The sequence below is a fragment of the Zalophus californianus genome, chromosome 1, assembly GCF_009762305.2.
Source record: "Zalophus californianus isolate mZalCal1 chromosome 1, mZalCal1.pri.v2, whole genome shotgun sequence".
NCBI classification, from domain to species: Eukaryota; Metazoa; Chordata; class Mammalia; order Carnivora; family Otariidae; genus Zalophus; species Zalophus californianus.
In genome coordinates this window covers 14,818,441-14,836,866 of record NC_045595.1, presented here as the reverse complement: position 1 = coordinate 14,836,866, position 18,426 = coordinate 14,818,441, and the positions used below count along the sequence as shown (strand labels likewise).

The 18,426-nt window shown below is 58.6% G+C and overlaps 1 protein-coding gene across 2 annotated transcripts; it reads left to right on the top strand.

Annotated features, from left to right (window-relative positions):
- The first annotated feature begins 473 nt into the window (after positions 1 to 473).
- Positions 474 to 17,713, top strand: ATP13A1 (ATPase 13A1). Of its 2 annotated transcripts, none has more exons than XM_027584854.2 (26): positions 474 to 1,349; positions 3,948 to 4,037; positions 4,149 to 4,339; positions 5,852 to 5,924; positions 6,149 to 6,304; positions 6,457 to 6,526; positions 6,605 to 6,711; positions 7,278 to 7,407; positions 7,544 to 7,599; positions 8,169 to 8,295; positions 8,373 to 8,510; positions 8,597 to 8,717; positions 9,073 to 9,230; positions 9,649 to 9,824; positions 9,895 to 10,005; positions 11,030 to 11,155; positions 11,975 to 12,083; positions 13,435 to 13,634; positions 13,716 to 13,812; positions 15,185 to 15,348; positions 15,421 to 15,535; positions 15,626 to 15,822; positions 16,633 to 16,775; positions 16,968 to 17,079; positions 17,165 to 17,308; positions 17,393 to 17,713. In XM_027584854.2, the coding sequence occupies exons 1-26, from the start codon at positions 945 to 947 to the stop codon at positions 17,501 to 17,503; spliced, it is 3,627 nt and encodes a 1,208-aa protein (XP_027440655.2). In that variant the 5' UTR covers positions 474 to 944; the 3' UTR covers positions 17,504 to 17,713. The 2 variants fall into 2 exon arrangements, with proteins under 2 accessions (XP_027440655.2, XP_027440656.1); XM_027584855.2 differs by having other exon boundaries at positions 1,212 to 1,349; positions 6,076 to 6,304.
- Positions 17,714 to 18,426: the final 713 nt, after the last annotated feature.

Genomic DNA, 18,426 nt, shown 5'->3' with positions numbered 1-18,426 from the left:
TGATTCCTAATGTGGTTTTGTTCAAACAATAGAATTTATGTTACAGAAAAGTAAATATTACAGAATACATGTAATTTCAAATAAACGCCCATTTTTTTTTCCTTTTTTTTAAGATTTAATTTATTTATTTGAGAGAGACAGAGGTAGAAAGAGCACAAGCAGGGGGAGAGAAGCAGACTCCCCGCCGAGCAGGGAGCCCGACGCGGGGCTCGATTCCAGGACTCTGGGATCATGACCAGAGCCGAAGGCAGACGCTTAACGACTGAGCCACCCAGGCGCCCCTAAACGCCTATTTTTCATATTTTTATGTTAAAATAACAACTTTCTGTGTGTGTAATCATTATTACATGACCGCTCCTCTCAGCAGCGGCTGTGTCCTGTGTCGGCTCTGTTAAGTCTATCCGCGCCAGCCCTGCCCAGGACCCCGAGGGAGGGGCCTCTCCCGCAGGGAAACCCACCCGGGGCCCCTGCCCCTAACGAGTCCCGCCCTCATGACAAACCCCGCCCCTTCGGCCTGTCGAGGCCTCGCTCTCAGAACCCCAGCTCTTCTGTAATTGGCCCCGCCTCCGCAGTGTCCAGGCTCCGCCCCTGATGATCCAAACTGGCCACTGCCCGGGTAGTCCGGACAAGGGCTCCTCTTTTCCGGTTCAGGTGTCAAGGTGGCGCCCAGCCCGCCTCGCTTCGTCTTTTCCGGTCTCAGTCCGGCGTGGCAGGGCGGGCAGACAGCTTTACCCTTTTAAGACTCTCATGGCTGCGCCCTGCCTCTCCTTCCGGCCTCAGCCTGTCATGGCGGCGCGCCGCGTAACAACTTCCGAACTCAATTTGTACATTGTCCGACTCTTTCTACCCTCCGGCTGCCATGGCGGCGCCCGGAGTTCACCGGAAGTAAAATATCGGAAGTGAGGCGGTGCCTCTGCCCGGAAGCGAGCGCGGCGCTGGAAAAGATGGCGGCGGCTGCGGCGGCGGCGGCGGCGGGCAACGCGGTACCCTGCGGGGCCCGGCCTTGCGGGGCCCGGCCCGGCAGGCAACCCAAGCCCGGGCCGCAGCCGCGCACCCTCCTCGCCGCCGGCCCAGCGCTCATAGCGAGCGGTGACGAGCTGGTCGCAGCCGTGTGGCCATACCGGCGGCTGGCGCTGCTGCGGCGCCTTACGGTGCTGCCGTTCGCGGGACTGCTCTATCCGGCCTGGCTGGGCGCCGCGGCCGCCGGCTGCTGGGGCTGGGGCAGCAGCTGGGTGCAAATCCCTGAAGCCGCGCTGCTCGTGCTCGCCACCATCTGCCTCGCGCACGCGCTCACCGTCCTCTCGGGGCATTGGTCCGTGCACGCGCACTGCGCGCTCACCTGCACCCCGGTAAGTGCGCGGGCACGAGCCCGACCCTCGCCTCGGTCGGGCCTTGCGGCGGGTCACAGTCACGAAGCTCGTGTCGGTCCCCACCCCATCCCGGGCCTCCCGTTTGCTGGGCCTGAATCCCCAGCGGTGTCCTCTGGGTGGGTAAATCCTGGCCCCGCTACTGACTTGCTGTGCGACCCTGGCGCAGGTTAACTTCCTTTCCTTGGAATCCCTCCCTGGTGTGGTCATTTAGATTCGATAGGGTAATACCTATAAAAAGCTCGGGGTAGGCTCCAGCATCATCGCTCTTTGATTTGGCTTGTTAATGCTAGCTACCATTACTATCGAGGACTAGGTGGTTTCTCTTAGAAATGGTCTCTCCTTCTTTTGTCTCCTATCTTGGTTTTCAAAGTGTGAGGCTAGACCTGCGGGGTGAGTTTCCCTATCTGTGAAGCTTGGTTTGAGAACTCTGTTACCCAGTGCTTAGAGGCCCTTGCATATCAGGACCAAAATTAGGTTGAAATTCTCTTTGATCGTAACATTTAAGAGGAGCAGGAGCAATTTGTGAGCAAATGATGACGGCGTGGAGCCTCTTTATGTCTGACTCCAAAATGAGGGGGGTGACAGTGGGGATTTGTGTTGGAATACAGCAGCCCCGTAGCATTTCTGACCCTTAACCCCCAAGATCTGGATAGGGAGAGCTGCCCTGGGTCAGCAGTTACTGCACCACTGCCCTCTGGGCCTGCCTCAGATGACACTGGCGTGTTTGGAGCCATGGGCACTGAGGTCCCGCCAGCCTCCCCTTTGATCCCAGGCGTGTGTTGCTGAAAGAAGAGGGAAAGGGAACAGCATGAAGGGCTGCAGAAAGAGACAGAAGCCCCCTCTCTTTGACTCTAAATGTGGACTGAATCCTCTTTTTCTTCTGAGAGAATGGTTTTCCCAACAAGCCTTATCCCAGGGGAGGGGCTCAAACTTAACGGGTAGCTTCAGGTCAGTACAATGAAAGACTCCAGTGAGGGACCAGAAAATGCAGGGGAGTTGGAGGGAGTGTGACCACCCACCCCCAAACTTCCAACTGCCTTTTGGCCTCCAGCTAAAAAGCGTGAGTGTTAACTTCCTCTCCAGGCATGGAGGACAAGGAGGAGCTAACCAACTGCAGGGTGAGGATGGGCAGATCTGGGCTTGCATCAGAGATCGCAGACAGGGGTGCTTCTCTTTTGGTTTCTCTTTTCCCTTGTGTAAAGTGAGAACTATAACACCCGCTCACTATGCCACTGTGAGAAGAACCTGCAAAAAACTGCGAAGGGCTTGGCATGGCCATGGCCCTGTGTAGCACTTCGCACTTTTTTTTTTTTTTTAAGATTTAATTTATTTATTTGGCAGAGAGAGACACAGCGAGAGAGGGAACACAAGCAGGGGGAGTGGGAGAGGGAGAAGCAGGCTCCCAGCTGAGCAGGGAGCGCGATGTGGGCTCCATCCCAGGACCCTGGGATCATGACCTGAGCTGAAGGCAGACGCTTAACTGAACGAGCCACCCAGGCGCCCCACTTCACACTTTTTTTTACCATGGTGTTACCAGAGTTCATTAAGTCTTTTTTTTAAGATTTTATTTATTTATTTAAGAGAGAATGAGAGACAGAGCACAAGAGGGAAGAGGGCTCCCCGCTGAGCAGGGAGCCCGATATGGGACTCGATCCTGGGACTCCAGGATCATGACCTGAGCCGAAGGCAGTCGCTTAACCAACTGAGCCACCCAGGCGCCCTCATTAAGTCTTTGTCATCATTTTCTGCCTGCCCAGAGGCCCATGGACTCCCCAAGGGGCAGGGCCTTTCTTCTGAGGGTCACCCTTTGGCACCTCTGCCCGCAAACACATACACCACAGGCCGGCCCAGATGGGTGAGATGGGTGCAGCTCAGGCTTGAGGCTGCGCTAACTAAGCTTCATCCAGTACCTCCACTTAGGTGCTGAGGAAGCAGCAGTGAGCCAAACAGACAAAAGCCCTTGCCTTCATGGTGTTGGTGAGAGAGGTATAGAGCTCGCGCTCAGCTGCCTCTGCTAAAGAGAGGAAAACCCAGGCCACGGAGAAGAACACTGTGAGGGCCCTTCACGTGGACCCTCCTCCAGGGGAGGTCTCCTAAGAAGGTGACGTTTGAGCAAAGGCTTGAAGCTGACTGGGTGACCACATGTTCCAGGCAGAGAAAAACGGCTCATGCCGAGGCCCTTGGCTGAGGCAAGGACGAGCCTTGAGCCTCATTGCCCCTTGTCACTTCAGGACCCGAAATGAATAGTTAAGGGAGGGGACGCAGAGCAGCACCAGGCCAGTGGGCTGTGACAGGGCTTGGCCCACATGTTTTGAGGGGTGCAGGTCGTGCAGGGGACATTCTTCCTGTTTGAGTTCAGCAGGGCCCCAGGCTTGGGGTGCTGGCCGTGACTCCGATTTTACGATACGAGACCAGAGGGGTGGCGAGGTGGTGTCTTTGTCTCGGTGACAGACTGGGGAGTAGACAGGCCAGAGCCCAGAGTGGCTGTGCTTGCAACCTCCCCGGGGGGGACTTGGCGGGGGCGCTGTGGAGCTGGGGGTTAAGAAGCGCTCAGCAGCAGTACTTTGCCTTTCGCAGGAGTACGACCCCAGCAAAGCAACCTTCGTGAAAGTGGTGCCGACCCCCAACAATGGCTCCACTGAGCTCGTGGCCCTGCACCGGGACGAGGTAGGGACCAGCTGCTGGGCTGCTCGGCACAGGGCTTGGATGGGACTCCCAGGCACTGACGGACACCCCCAGGTGTGGGCCTTCTGCCATAGACAACACCTGCTCCCACAGGGTGAGGACGGACAGGAGGTGTTGTCCTTCGAATTCCAGAAGATTAAGTATTCCTACGACGCCCTGGAGAAGAAGCGCTTCCTCCCTGTGGCCTTTCCTGTGGGAAATGCCTTCTCATACTACCAGAGCAACAGAGGGTTCCAGGAGGACTCAGAGATCCGCGCAGCTGAGAAGAAGTTTGGGAGCAACAAGTGAGTCCCGGCATGCCCATGCATGGTGACAGGGCTGGTGCTCTGCCCGTGGTCACAGCGTGAGCGCTTGGCCGAGCCTGTGGCTCCTTTCCCGGCTTTCTGCCCTGCTGCGCTCCTGAGTCCTGGTGCCTAGGAAATGGGGACTTGGGGCGGAGGGGTCCACAGTACATCCCAGATGAAGATGGCGGCCACCTTTTTAGAAACGTGCTCTAGTCTTGTCTCCCCTGGCCTTGACTGCTGACAGGGACCCTGGAGGACCGTCCAGCAGGAGCATATGCAGCTCTTCATGGGAACCTGGCCCGAGGTCCCAGAGAGATGACTGTTGATCCCCGTTTTGTAATTATTGTAGGATTTTTCTTTGTTTTTAAATTTTTCTTTTAAGTGTAAGTTGTCACCGTGCTCCTCATACTCATCCCAGCACTTTGGGAAGAGCGGTAAAAGGAGTTGTCAGTGATCACAGTAGCTCTCCTTTGTACCAGGCGTGATGGCAGATGCCTTGTACATGCTTCCTCCCTTTAAGCCGAGAAACCACCAGTGCCCACACACCACTGGGAGGGGGCAGAGCAGGGCTTCAGACCCCCTTGTTCATCTTCAGAGCCCCTGGCCCTGCCACCATGATGATCATCCTGGACCTGAAAACCCCCAGAACTTTTAGGGAATTCTTCCCTAACTCAACTGCTATTTAAAAATTACATATATATCATCACAGGTAGCAATCCAATAGGAAGATTTATAAGAAATTTTTACCTATTCTCTCTGCCTGAGGTCAGCCTTGGTGGTGGCCTGGGATGTCCTCTCACACCTTCCCGGCTCATGCGAAGTCACCTGAATAATGAAGAATGGGGCCTGGTTGTGGTTGTTTGTTTTTATCACAGTGGTTTCTTTTTTCTGACACCCCATATCTAGGACACGTCTCCAAGGGCAGGGCGAGGGTGGCCCCAGTTGACCTGGCTCCACCCCCCCCCCCCCCCCGCCGGCCAGACTGGGCCTCCCCACACAGTGCTGCAGAACACACCCTTAGGCCCTACTCCTCAAATTCTGGGGCTTTTATTAAGGGAGTTTTTGGAAAATTTCAGCTCCAGACCTCCCCTCTCCAATTCGGGGTGGGGCTCAGGCCCCAGAAGACTCCTCAGTGCTCAGCTGCCAGGCCTTTTCTGTGCAGCTTCAGGGCTCCCATACCACAGTCAGGTGCTCCTTCTCTGCGTGCCTTCGTACTCAGCCTGTTGACGGGCTGTGTCTTACACTAGCCCTGCTCGGGGGGTGGGGGGTGGCGTGGGTGCCTGCACAGCCTGGCACTGGTTCAGAAGCTTTACCTGGGTGCTGCGGAGGAGGCTGGCAGCAGTTAGCTTGCTTGCCCCAGTGTCTCGGGGACAAGGAGAGCCGTAGTCAAGTGGAGTGTCCCTTCTGGCTTCTCCTGTCCCGGGGAGGCCTGCAGTGCCCTGAGTGGAGGTGTCAGGGTGGGACCTCTGAGGCTCATGTTGTGAACAGGATGTGGGGTCTGGTCTCTCGTAGGGCTGAGATGGTGGTGCCTGACTTCTCGGAGTTGTTCAAAGAGAGAGCCACAGCACCCTTCTTCGTGTTCCAGGTAAAGCAGCAGCTTGGACCCTCCCCGACCCCCCTCCTGCTCCTTGGGGCTTTCCCAGCCAGAGCAATCTCCATCTCCAGACCTGAAATTCTCTCTGTGTCCTCATGGGTCTGAGCCCATGGGCGGAACAGCCCTTGGTGTGCCTTCCCAGCCTCCACAGGTGTCTTCATGTGCTCCCGTGGATGGCCGGGCGGGGGTGTGGACACACAGGCTGTGTCCTACAGGTGTTTTGCGTGGGGCTCTGGTGTCTGGATGAGTACTGGTACTACAGCGTCTTCACCCTCTCCATGCTGGTGGCCTTCGAGGCCTCCCTGGTGCAGCAGCAGATGCGGAACATGTCAGAGATCCGGAAGATGGGCAACAAGCCCCACATGATCCAGGTGTGGCCAGTGGGAAGATGAGGGTTGGGGGGAGGCACCTGCCAGTCTTGGGGTGGGCCTGGAGTGGGGGCAGGGTGAGGTCAGCTCTAGGGATGCACCTGCATCGAGCCCACCGTGAGACCCAGAGCTAACTGCACCTCACCTCTGCCCAGGTCTACCGTAGCCGGAAGTGGAGGCCCATCGCCAGTGACGAGATTGTCCCTGGAGACATCGTCTCCATCGGTGAGGCACGCTTCTGGTCTGTCGTGGTGGGAGCCCTTTCTCTCAGCTCCTCTGCAACGCTCCTGCCCCTTCCTGCAGGCCGCTCCCCACAGGAGAACCTAGTGCCATGTGACGTGTTGCTGCTGCGGGGCCGCTGCATTGTGGACGAGGCCATGCTCACAGGGGAGTCGGTGCCACAGATGAAGGTGCTGGGGGCGGAGCGGGGGTCAGACGCGGTCTACCCAGGTGTGTCACTGGCCCTTTCGTTGGGGAGCGAGAGGGCTGGTGGCTGGGCCACCCTCCTGCCCAGGCTCGGATAGAGGAGGGACGGAGCCCTGACCTAGGAGGCTAGAGGAGGCAGAGTAGTTGTGGTGCCTAGTTGGAGCTGCCAGATTTCCTGGTGGTTTTGCCCCCTGGATGAAGGGGAGCTGGGTGGCGATGAGAAGGAAGGAAGGAAGGGAGGCCAAGATCGTCAGGGCTTGTCCAGGCCTGGGACCAGAGACATCAGACTGACATGGGCTGAGGGAAACCAGGAGAGCGCAAATCCTCTGTGAGGCCAGCTGCGAGATCACAAGGAGTCAACACTGCAGGTGCAGGTGCAGGTGGGGAGAAGACAGGGCAGGCCGCCTGGTCGGATGTGCTATGTTAGGCTGGGAGTCTTCTGAGGGTCGGAGTGGCTCATCCCAGCCCCAGGGGCCTGCTCTTGGGAGACTGGGGACAGAGAAGGAGGCTGAGGTGAGAGCATCCTCACCACTCTCTCCTTCCTCCTTAGGAGCCCATTGAAGACCTTAACCCTGACCGGGTCCTGGACCTCCAGGCCGACTCCCGGCTCCACGTCATCTTTGGGGGCACCAAGGTGGTACAGCACATCCCCCCGCAGAAGGCTACCACGGGCCTGAAGCGTAGGTGCCTTGGGGGGGTCTGGGGTGGCCCGGCCCCGCCATCCCTGCCCCACACCCCCAGCCACCACATCTGCTTGGCTGTGAGGGAGTGGGGATGAACAGACACCAACACTGCTGCTCCCGTTTGTCTCTGCAGCAGTCGACAATGGATGTGTGGCCTACGTTCTCAGGACCGGATTCAACACATCCCAGGTATGGACCCCCGTCTGGCTCTGGGGAGGGTAGGCCCCAGGGTGTGTGGTAGACAGTTGAGACAGTGGCTCTTTTGGACCCCAGAACATCCCCGCCACAGACTTATTCTGACAACAGGTCCCCGCTTGGGGCCAGGGTGCAGACGTGAGCCCTACACACGAGGCCCATTATCCAACACTGCGGTTCTGGTGGGGAGCACAGGCAGGAAACGGGCTGTTGCCGTACACACTGGGGTCCCAAACAGAGTCACATCCGTAAACTCCTCACTAAAGTGTCATGAGGGCGGCCCCGTAGAGGTGATTCGCCAGACTTCCTTCCAGAAGACTCAGTCCCCCATCTCAGCCACTTCTTTCCCTGACCCCCAGTTTTTGGCCGCTGGTCTCTATAGCCCTGAGCTGAGTGGCAGCCAGCCACGTAGCTGTGTGGGCCCCTGTGTCATGGCTGCAGGATTCACAGGTGGACCCAGGGCAGGCACTCCCCATCAGCAGAGGGGCGATCTGGCCCTGGTGCTCTGGGGTGCGGGAGGCCACGGCCTGCCAGGAAAGGCCTCTAACCCTTTGGCCCTCTAGGGCAAGCTGCTGCGTACCATCCTCTTTGGAGTCAAGAGGGTGACAGCGAACAACCTGGAGACCTTCATTTTCATCCTGTTCCTCCTGGTCTTTGCGATCGCAGCAGCCGCCTACGTGTGGATTGAAGGTATGCGCTGGGGCCCTTCCCCTGTCTGCTGGGCCCCGCCCCCAGGCCCCCCAGGCTGGCAGGCCCTGTCTCTGCAGGCACCAAGGACCCCAGCCGGAACCGCTACAAGCTGTTTCTGGAGTGCACTCTGATCCTCACGTCGGTTGTGCCCCCTGAGCTGCCCATTGAGTTGTCTCTGGCTGTCAACACCTCCCTCATCGCCCTGGCCAAGCTGTGTGAGTGCCTGGGACCGGAGCGGGGGCGGGCTGCTGCATGGGCTGGGGCCTGGCAGAACCCCTGACCCTGGCTCCCCTCCTCCCAGACATGTACTGCACGGAGCCCTTCCGGATCCCATTTGCTGGCAAGGTAGAGGTGTGCTGCTTCGACAAGACAGGGACCCTGACTAGCGACAGCTTGGTCGTCCGTGGGGTGGCTGGGCTCAGGTGAGTGCGGGTGGCTTGGGCCTCTTGCCCAGCACGTGGGAGCTCAAGGGACAGACAGCACCCACTTGGAGCCCCCACCGTGTACACAGAAGTCTGACCAGGGGTGTGTGGGGTGGGGGGTTCCCTTACGTTCCTCAGTGTAACAGCGGCCTGGCAGCTTGGCTCCACCCCACCCCAAGTGGCCATAAGATATGTAGGGGCACCCATGAGATAGGCACAGGTGTCAGGACCAAGACCGTGCATCTCTCTCAGCCCCTGCAATGACTGGCACCAAGTGCGGGCCCGTCACTCATCCTGGCTAGCAATTCCCGGGGGTCCCTCTACTCCATAATCAGCTGTTTCCTGTCCTTAACAGAGACGGGAAGGAGGTCACTCCTGTGTCCAGCATCCCCGTAGAAACGCACCGTGCTCTGGCCTCATGCCACTCTCTCATGCAACTGGATGATGGCACCCTTGTGGGTGACCCCCTCGAGAAGGCTATGCTGACAGCCGTGGACTGGACACTGACCAAAGGTGAGGGGCTGGAGCTTCGGGCCTGGCTGGGAGGAAATGCCCGCTCTTGCACCCCTGGGCAGGCAGGCTGCACCCCTCAGAGACACCTGTGTGTCCAGCTCAGGGCCAGGCAGGCCCACAACTCTGATGGTCCCTTAGGCGGGTGGGCACAGGCTCACCTCTGACCTGAGACAGTCCACCCCTTGGGAGTTGAACCTGCCCCCACCCTGCCAGAAGCCACGAGCAAGGTCCTCTGGGTACAGGTCTCCCAGTTCTGACCCTTCCTGGAGCGAGGAGCCCCCCCCCCAACCCCCAAACACCCCTCAGGGTCTGGGTCTGGGGGTCGAGGGGGGGGAAGAGAGGGGCGGAAAGGGGAGGCGGGGGCTTGGCTGCCTCTTTGGAGCGAAGGCCCTCAGGATTCGTACTTATTTGTTTCCAGATGAGAAAGTATTCCCCCGAAGTATTAAAACTCAGGGGCTGAAAATTCACCAGCGCTTTCATTTTGCCAGTGCCCTAAAGCGAATGTCCGTGCTCGCCTCCTATGAGAAGCTAGGCTCCACTGATCTCTGCTACATCGCGGCTGTGAAGGGGGCCCCTGAAACCCTGCACTCCATGGTGAGCCAGTCCCGGCCCCAGGGGAAGGGGGGCGCGGGGCGGTCGGTGACACCCCCTGCGTTCCCTGCAGTTCTCCCAGTGCCCACCTGACTACCACCACATCCACACGGAGATTTCCCGGGAAGGAGCCCGAGTACTGGCGCTGGGGTACAAGGAGCTGGGGCACCTCACCCACCAGCAGGTAAGGGCCTAGGCTTCCCACCTGTTGGCCCCTCGTCCATACTGCCTTCTGTTCCCTGCAGCCTCACTATGAGCAGGCACGATTCCTTCTTCCTCCTTCCGGGCCTCTACCTTGGGAGGCCCTGAGTGGCACTCAGCCCTGGGTCCCTTCTCTACTGCGTACCCTGCCCTTTATGGGACCCCATCCCATCCTGGCTCCTGAGGCCATTTCCTGCAGAGTACAACCAGGCCCCGCCTCCATCCAGCCTCTTACCCCACACTCTCGGGTCCTTACACCCCCCCCCCCCCCAGGGATCATCAGGAGGCGCCTTGGATTCCTGTCTCCAGCCTGGTTCTGCCCCTACCCTGCCTGACCACTCAGTCACCACATGGTCATGGGGCACCTCCAGCTCCGTGTCACACCCTATGTCCGGTCAGTTACCAGCTCTCCTCCCACCGCCACCATCAGTATTGCTCTGTTTCCACCTTACCTCTCATCCAGTCCACTTCTACCTGACAGCTGAGAAATCCTTCCAGAGTGCACACCAGGTCGTGGCTCAGTGCCCTGCCCTCAGAACCAGCCTGCTCGGTGCCACTCCCCGAGCCTGTCTGCCCCATTCCTCGGCAGTTAGTGGCAGTTAGTGTTCTGATTTCTGTGACTTTCTTTATTACACATCTCTTCCGGTAGAAGGCAAGCTCTGTGAGGAGAAGAGTTTGGGGTTTCTGGCATGAGGTTCAGGGTGAGATTGCGCTCAGTGAATAGCAAAGGAGGGTCTGACTTTACTGTCTTGGAAGCTGAGTCACACGGGCTTATGCCCTGCTGTTGTGCCCAGCAGGGAGTAAAGGCCCTGTGGTGGGGGAAACTCGCAGCACTGCTGAGACCCTATGGGTCCAGGGTGCCTAGTGTCCTCCCCACTTCTCACCTAACCCTCAAATGTTCCTTCTGTAAGGATGGGTCTGTCCCTGACGCGCGGCCCCCCCCCCCCCGCCCAGCTCAGAAATGGAGGAGAGATGGGTCATGAGGGTACTTATGTGTCCCTACACAGGCCCGGGAGATCAAACGGGAGGCCCTGGAGTGCAACCTCAAGTTCGTCGGCTTCATTGTGGTCTCCTGCCCGCTCAAGGCTGATTCTAAGGCCGTGATCCGTGAGATCCAAAATGCATCCCACCGGGTACAGCTTCTGGACCCCTCCCCACTGGGCCCCAAGGGTGGGTGGGCAGGTGGGTGGATCTTGGCTCCTTCTTCCAGAGAGGGTGATATGACCACAGAGGACAGTTCCCCCTCAGTGGGGCAGGTCTCAGTAGCAAGGATGTCTTTCTTGGATTTTGGCTGAGCTCCATCGTGGCTCTGGTGCCCACGTTGTCCCGAGTCTGAGGATGCTTTGGGACCTGGCCTGTGCCCACCCTTCTCAGGTTGCTTCCTTCACCCCCAGCATCCCTGGGAGGTGAGGGCAATTCCCCCAATCCACCCCATTCTGGAAAGGAAGAGCTGGGCTGGGACAGGGGATGTGGAGGTGACTCTCGGACACATCCATCTGTTCTATGGTTTCTGTTTTCTAGTTTGGGACTCAAGATGCAGTTTAGGATGTGGGAGGTGAGTGAGCAGTCTCAGAGGTGGTGACATTAATAGCCCCCACCTGGCCCTCAGCCGTCACAGCCCATCTTCCCATCACTGGGCTCTCAGTGAGAAAGCTGGAGCATCTGTTCCCTTCTGCCTGGGGTAGCTACCAAGCCAAGAGGGTCCACGCTAATGGCTGGTTCTTAGTCTATATTGCAAATAAAGGCTGCGGGTGTTTTCAGACACACGTACATGTATCGTTTGCATAAAACACCACCAGGTTGGGGAGGATTGTGGCCCCTGGAAGCCCATTCTGCATTGGGGCCAACACCTCCTTCTATGGCCTTCTTTAGAGGGCCTCAGCCACCAGGTCTCCAGGCTGGAGTTCTGACCTGCTGGGCCCTGCCCCATGGAGCCTCTGTCCTCTCCTCAGGTGGTCATGATCACAGGCGACAACCCGCTCACTGCCTGCCACGTGGCTCAGGAGCTGCACTTCATTGAAAAGGCACAAACGCTGATCCTGCAGCCTCCCGTGGAGAAAGGTGAGGGATCATGGGGCCATAGGCTGGGGGGACCCTGAATGCAAGAACAGCCCCTGTCTAGTGGCCCGCTGGCATTTCAGGCCTGAGCGAACACACCCAGTGTCATCCAGGACCTGTGACACCAGCCTGTGGAACACGGCCTTGCCTTGTCAGCAAGCTGGGGCCGTCTAGCCAAGGAGCTCCACACCCACGTGTCCTAGCAGCATGCGGGAAGTCACTGGCTCTGGGATCAGTGACAGCTGACAACCGGGGTGGTTGGTTTTCGTCAGACCGGGCCATGTTTCCTGTCCTCCCGCCTGCCTTGGGCCGGGCAGACTGCCTGTGTGAGGCAAGGGCTCCCCTCCTAAGCACGGGGATGCTGGTGCTCATGCTCAGCATGGCCAGACCCCAGGCAGAGAGCTTGGTATGTGTTACCACGTTGGTCTCTCTGCTGCATACAGGAGGCCTTATCATCCCCGCATCACATAGGAGGAAATTGAACAGGTCTGCTGTTGGGGCCCCCACTTTACAGACAAGGAAATAGAAGTAAACTCACCTACTTCAGTCAGGTGGAGTACGGGGTCTGTCAGACGCCAAGGGCTGGTGTCTGGCTGGGGAGCCACATGCCCTGGAGTGTCACCAGGCTGCAGGTCAGAGGAGGGTGCTGGCTTCTGGAACTATGCTGGATTCTAGAATTTCCCAGCCCTTCTCCTAGTCTGCACTGTTGGTCCCAGATCTCTGTCTCAGCTCCAGGCACTAGGCTCTTGCAGAGCCCAGGGATCGTAGGCAGGTGGCCCAGAGGTGGCTATTGGGACTGTTGATTGGCAGGTGATGCTGCTTCAACAAAATGGCCACAGTAAAAGCCAGGTGGAGGTTGGTTTCCCTCCTAGCCAAGACAGCCCAGATGAGCCGTGCAGTGCCAGAAGGCCTCCCTTAGCCATGCTTATCACTCAGCATCCATGCCTGGGCCAGCCATCTAGAAAGAGGAAGTGGTTGGCAAGCAGGGTCTGGCCCAGGGAAGTGACTCAGGGGGCCCTGATCCTGGAAGAGCAGAGTTTCAGGCAGGCCCCAGGGTCAGGGGTGCCTTGCTCCTGAGGTTAGGTTGTCAGGGTTTGAATCTGACCATCATGTGGTCTCAGGTCAGTGGCCTAGGCTCTGGGTTCTTGAATCCTTTGTGTCGGAGGGTTCTGTGAACATCTGTGGGGTTCCTGGCGTCTAGGGTGCAGGAGTGGACAGGGATTGGTAGGGATAAAGAGGGGTGAGAACCAAGAAGGTGCTTCAGAGAGATGAGACTGGGACGGCTTACGTGGGGTCCACGTGACAGGGAGTTGCTGTGAACCCCTCTCCCTGGCCCTGGGCTCTGGCTCTGCAGGTCGACTCTGTGAGTGGCGCTCCATCGATGGCAGTGTCGTGCTGCCCCTGGCCAAGGGCTCCCCGAAGGCGCTGGCCCTGGAGCATGCGCTGTGCCTCACGGGCGATGGCCTGGCCCACTTGCAGGCTGAGGACCCCCAGCAGCTGCTTCGCCTCATCCCCCACGTGCAGGTGTTTGCCCGTGTGGCCCCCAAACAGAAGGTGTGTGCAGAGGAGGCGGGGGGCAGGCAGGGCCCTGGGGGTAGCACACAGCCCTCACTCAGCCCATCTCTGCGCACATAGGAGTTTGTCATCACCAGCCTGAAGGAGCTGGGCTACGTGACCCTCATGTGTGGCGACGGCACCAATGACGTGGGTGCCCTGAAGCATGCCGACGTGGGTGAGTCCTGCGAGCTGATAGACTGTCCCTTCCATCGCTGTTCTGCCAGCACGGGTTTAGCGTCAGAGACACATCACTGAGCGAGTTCTTTGAGGAGGCAGCGGGGGATGGGGCAGGCTCCAGTGGGGTTGGGGATCTGAGGAGCCGCAGGCCTAGAGGGATACGGGTATCTGATGAACAGTGCGGGGGTGGGGGTGGGAGGGCACCAGAGCTTCTGGGAACACAGGGAGCCAGGGAGGCTCCAGGTGGCAGACACAGCTTGGTTTGCTCAGGCCTCCCGGCACCGCGTGGGGACCATGTGGGGGCTGAGGCCAGAGGCCAGGGAGAGATGGGACAAGTGGGGATGCACAAAGGAAGCTGAAGCATTTGCCAGCCATTTATAGCCTTGGATTTCTGTCAACAGAATGCAGTCATCAGGTTGATGTTAAAAGACCAACCTGACAGGGGACCTGGGTGGCTCAGTCAGTTAAGCATCTGACTCTTGATTGTGGCTCAGGTCATGATCTCGGGATTGTGAGATAAGCCCCTACGTCAGGCTCTGGGCTTGGCATAGAGCCTGCTTGAGATTCTCCCTCTACCCCTCCCCTCCCCACACCCAACCCCCACCCCTGTTCACATGCATGCTGTTGAGGGCAAACATACACGCTCACTCTTTCCCTCTTAAAAAAAAATGACCTACTTACAGTGCCTTCCAAATCCTTAACTGCTTTATTAATTGACTGTTATGTCCTGGAATTGTGATTCTTGGCAGTACACCATGGAAATCAGCTTTTTTTTTTTAAGATTTTATTTATTTATTCATGAGAGACAGAGAGAGAGAGGCAGAGGGAGACGCAGGCTCCCAAGGAGCAGGGAGCCCAATGTGGGACTCGATCCCACGACACCGGGATCATGACTTGAGCCGAAGGCAGACGCTTAACCATCTGAGCCACCCAGGCGCCCAGCTTTTTTTTTTTTTTTTTTTTTTTAAGATTTTTTTGTTTATCTGAGAGAGAGCACAAGCAGGGGGAGGGGCAGAGGGCGATGGAGAAGCAGGCTCCCCGCTGAGCAGGGAGCCCGATGCGGGGCTCAATCCCAGGACCCTGAGATCATGACCTGAGCCGAAGGCAGATGTTGAACCGACTGAGCCACCCAGGCAACCCTGGAAATCAGTTCCATGTATTTGGGTTTTGCTTTCCAAATGTAGAAAGCAAGATAGAATGCTCTCTCAGGCACTCCGTGGGGAGATCAGCTGAGATGGGGAGGTTTGGCTCCTGTGAGCAGACACCCCACTCCATGCTCCACACTGGGCTTCACTCAGCACAGGGCCAGCAGGCCTGGGGTGACAGGCTCCCTCTAGGCTCCAGACACACACTCACGTACCTCCCCCCAGGTGTGGCCCTCCTGGCCACTGCCCCTGAGCGAGTTGTTGAACGGCGCCGACGGCCCCGAGACAGCCCTGTCCTGAGCAGCAGCAGCAGTGTCCGGGCCACTTCCAGGGCGGCCAAGCAGAGGTCGGGGCTCCCGCCTCCCGAGGAGCAGCTGGCCTCCCAGCGGGTGAGTCACAGGAGGTGGGGGACACCAGCACCCGTTGGTGGCCAGGTCTTATCCCTGCCGCCTGCCCCACAGGACCGCCTGAGCCAGGTGCTGCGAGAGCTCGAGGACGAGAACACGCCCATCGTGAAGCTGGGGGACGCCAGCATCGCTGCCCCTTTCACCTCCAAGCTCTCCTCCATCCAGTGCAGTGAGTCCCACCCCCAGTTGCCTCCCCCCATGCCCATCCTGATGGGCCCCCACGCCCACACCTTCCTCCCTTCCCATGCCCCCCCCACAGTCTGCCACGTGATCAAGCAGGGCCGCTGCACACTGGTGACCACGCTGCAGATGTTCAAGATCCTGGCGCTCAATGCCCTCATCCTGGCCTATAGCCAGAGTGTTCTCTACCTGGAGGGCGTCAAGTTCAGTGACTTCCAGGCCACGCTGCAGGGGCTGCTGCTGGCTGGCTGCTTCCTCTTCATCTCCCGCTCCAAGGTGGGCTGAGCCACAGGCAAAGCAGGGGCTCCCTCCCCAGCCCAGGAGTACCGTCTGCCTCTTTGGGCCAGCTAGGGTGGACTGTTAAAGGCACCACTGCTTGTCATCCATTCGTCTTCACGGCAGCCTTCGGGGTGGGAACTGTCATCCCCACGTTACAGATGGGGATCAGGGGACAGAGCAGGTGCACGCCGAGGCTCCCTGGAGTGGCACAACTCGGGCCCCAGCACTGTCCACCAGTTGGGGTCTCAGGTGGGCTACACAGAGCCCACAGGCAAAGAGAGGACAGATGGGGAAATGATTATTAAGACCACTCAGAAAGCGTTCAGTGTCATGAAAAATATAAAGTGGGTCACAGGCTACAGGGGACAGCCTCGGGATCGTTCAGGGGAGCCTGTGTGATGCATAAGGAACAAGGGAACCTTCCAGGAGGTAGCCAGAAGGGCCATAGGTAGGCATGGACTGATGCAAGGAGCACCTGGTGCCTGGAGGAGGTGGAGGTGGGTTGTGTCAACCATGAGCACCCGTTGGGTCCCAGGGAGGGCTTTGGTTTGTTCTAGAACAAGGGGAAGGGGGTGAATTTTAAACACCCTGTGGCTGCTATGTGGAGCGTAGGCCTTGAGTGAGGGTGTGGTGGCATCATCTCGGCCAAGGGGCTGGGGAACGAGCAGGGCTCGGGTCTGGTGCTAACTCATAACCTCCAGGATTTGGTGACTGCTCTCTACACGAGTTCTGCTAGGAGGGCGGGGGAGGGGGTGTGGGTAGGCCCAGTGTGAGCCTGGACCCTTACTCCCTATCCTGCCACTACAGCCCCTCAAGACTCTCTCCCGAGAGCGACCGCTGCCCAACATCTTCAACATGTACACCATCCTCACGGTCGTGCTCCAGTTCTGTGTGCACTTCCTGAGTCTTGTCTACCTGTACAGCGAGGCCCAGGCCCGGAGCCCCGAGAAGTGAGTGCTGGCCCAGCCTGGGGTTTGGGGAGGGGCAGAGTGCTCCCAGGGGAGGGTGCAGGAGGATGCACATGCACACGTTGCCCTGGGGTAACCAAGGCCTGACTGGTGGGGTCGGCCAGGCAGAACCCTGGCTTTGCCCAGGGATGGTGGGGGCCAGAGGGTAGCCCCGTGCCCTCTGTGTCGCCGCAGGCAGGAGCAGTTTGTGGACCTGTACAAGGAGTTTGAGCCGAGCCTGGTCAACAGCACCGTGTACATCATGGCCATGGCCATGCAGATGGCCACCTTTGCCATCAACTACAAAGTGAGGCCCAGCCCTTGCCTGAACTCGCCCTGCCCACTTTCTTGGCCCCTGCAGCACATGACTGACTGTCCATCTGTCCCCACAGGGCCCACCGTTCATGGAGAGCCTGCCAGAGAACAGGCCCCTAGTGTGGAGCCTGGCCGTGTCGCTCCTGGCCATCGTGGGCCTGCTCCTTGGCTCCTCGCCCGACTTCAACAGTCAGTTTGGCCTCGTGGACATCCCCGTGGAGGTGAGTGGCCCCGTGGGTGTGGCCCCAGGACTCAGCCTGGCCCATCTGCAGGCACCCAGCTCACCAGTGCTCCTTGCCCCGCAGTTCAAGCTCGTCATCGCCCAGGTCCTGCTCCTGGACTTCTGCCTGGCGCTCCTGGCCGACCGTGTCCTGCAGTTCTTCCTGGGGACCCCGAAGCTGAAAGTGCCTTCCTGAGATGGCAGTGCCGGCACCTGCTACCCATGTCGGTGCCACTGGGCAGGAGCCCCAAGGGGGAACACTGCTCCCGTGGCGAGGCAGGCCCAGCCTTGCCGCCAGGACTGAGCTGAGCTGGGACCACCCCACAGCCACCTGAGGGCCTGGCTGGCAGAACCAGCCCTGGGCCGGCCCCTTTGGTAAATAAAGCCGCATCCACCATTTTAAGAAGCCCTGCCTCCACCTCTGTCTGCACCACTGAACAGGTCGCGGTGGGGCTGTGCGGTCACCGAGCAGGGTCCTGGCACCCTCCCCAGGAGCCGTGAGGTTATTAACAACAGCCCCTGGGACCCAGATATTCAGCACTTAGATGGGCTGAGCTCCAACCCCAGAGAGTTGTGCATATTTCATAATTTGACAAGCACCTCCCTATTTCTGTGGTCTCTGAGCTTCATGCCCTGGTCTCTTAGGCACTGGTGGAAGGTTTTAGGATTAATGGCATTTTCTTCTGTTCAGTAATATGTGAAATAACAGCACTCCTTCCTCTCGTGTGTTCGATGTGAGGAAGTTCAATCCAGATCTTGCAGATGCTAACTGGGGTCCCACTTGAGGGGGCCCTGTGCCATTCATCATCTCCTATCAGCCCAGCTTTGCAGCCTGGCTCCGCCCTTGTACTGACACTGCCCTTCCTTTCAGAGGGCACGTACTCCTTGCAACTCAGGAGTTTGTGGAGTAGGCTGCATGAGAGCAGAGTCATGGCCATGGGAGATTTTCCTGCCTTCTCAACAGCTAAGAACTTTAGAAAGCAAAGTTGTAAACTTGTTTTTATTTATTTAGAGCATGGGTAGGGGCATGGATGGGAGAGGGAGAAGCAGGCTCCCTACAGGGAACCTGATGTGGGGCTCAATCCCAGGACCCTGAGATCATGACTTTAGCTGAAGGCA

What these genes read in the sequence shown, in the direction of transcription:
- ATP13A1 (XM_027584854.2), top strand. Translation starts at nt 945, where the DNA reads ATGGCGGCGGCTGCGGCGGCGGCGGCGGCGGGCAACGCGGTACCCTGC. An exon ending in GCGCGCTCACCTGCACCCCG is followed by an intron (nt 1,350 to 3,947) that starts GTAAGTGCGCGG and finishes TGCCTTTCGCAG; the next exon opens with GAGTACGACCCCAGCAAAGC. An exon ending in CCTTTGCCATCAACTACAAA is followed by an intron (nt 17,080 to 17,164) that starts GTGAGGCCCAGC and finishes CTGTCCCCACAG; the next exon opens with GGCCCACCGTTCATGGAGAG.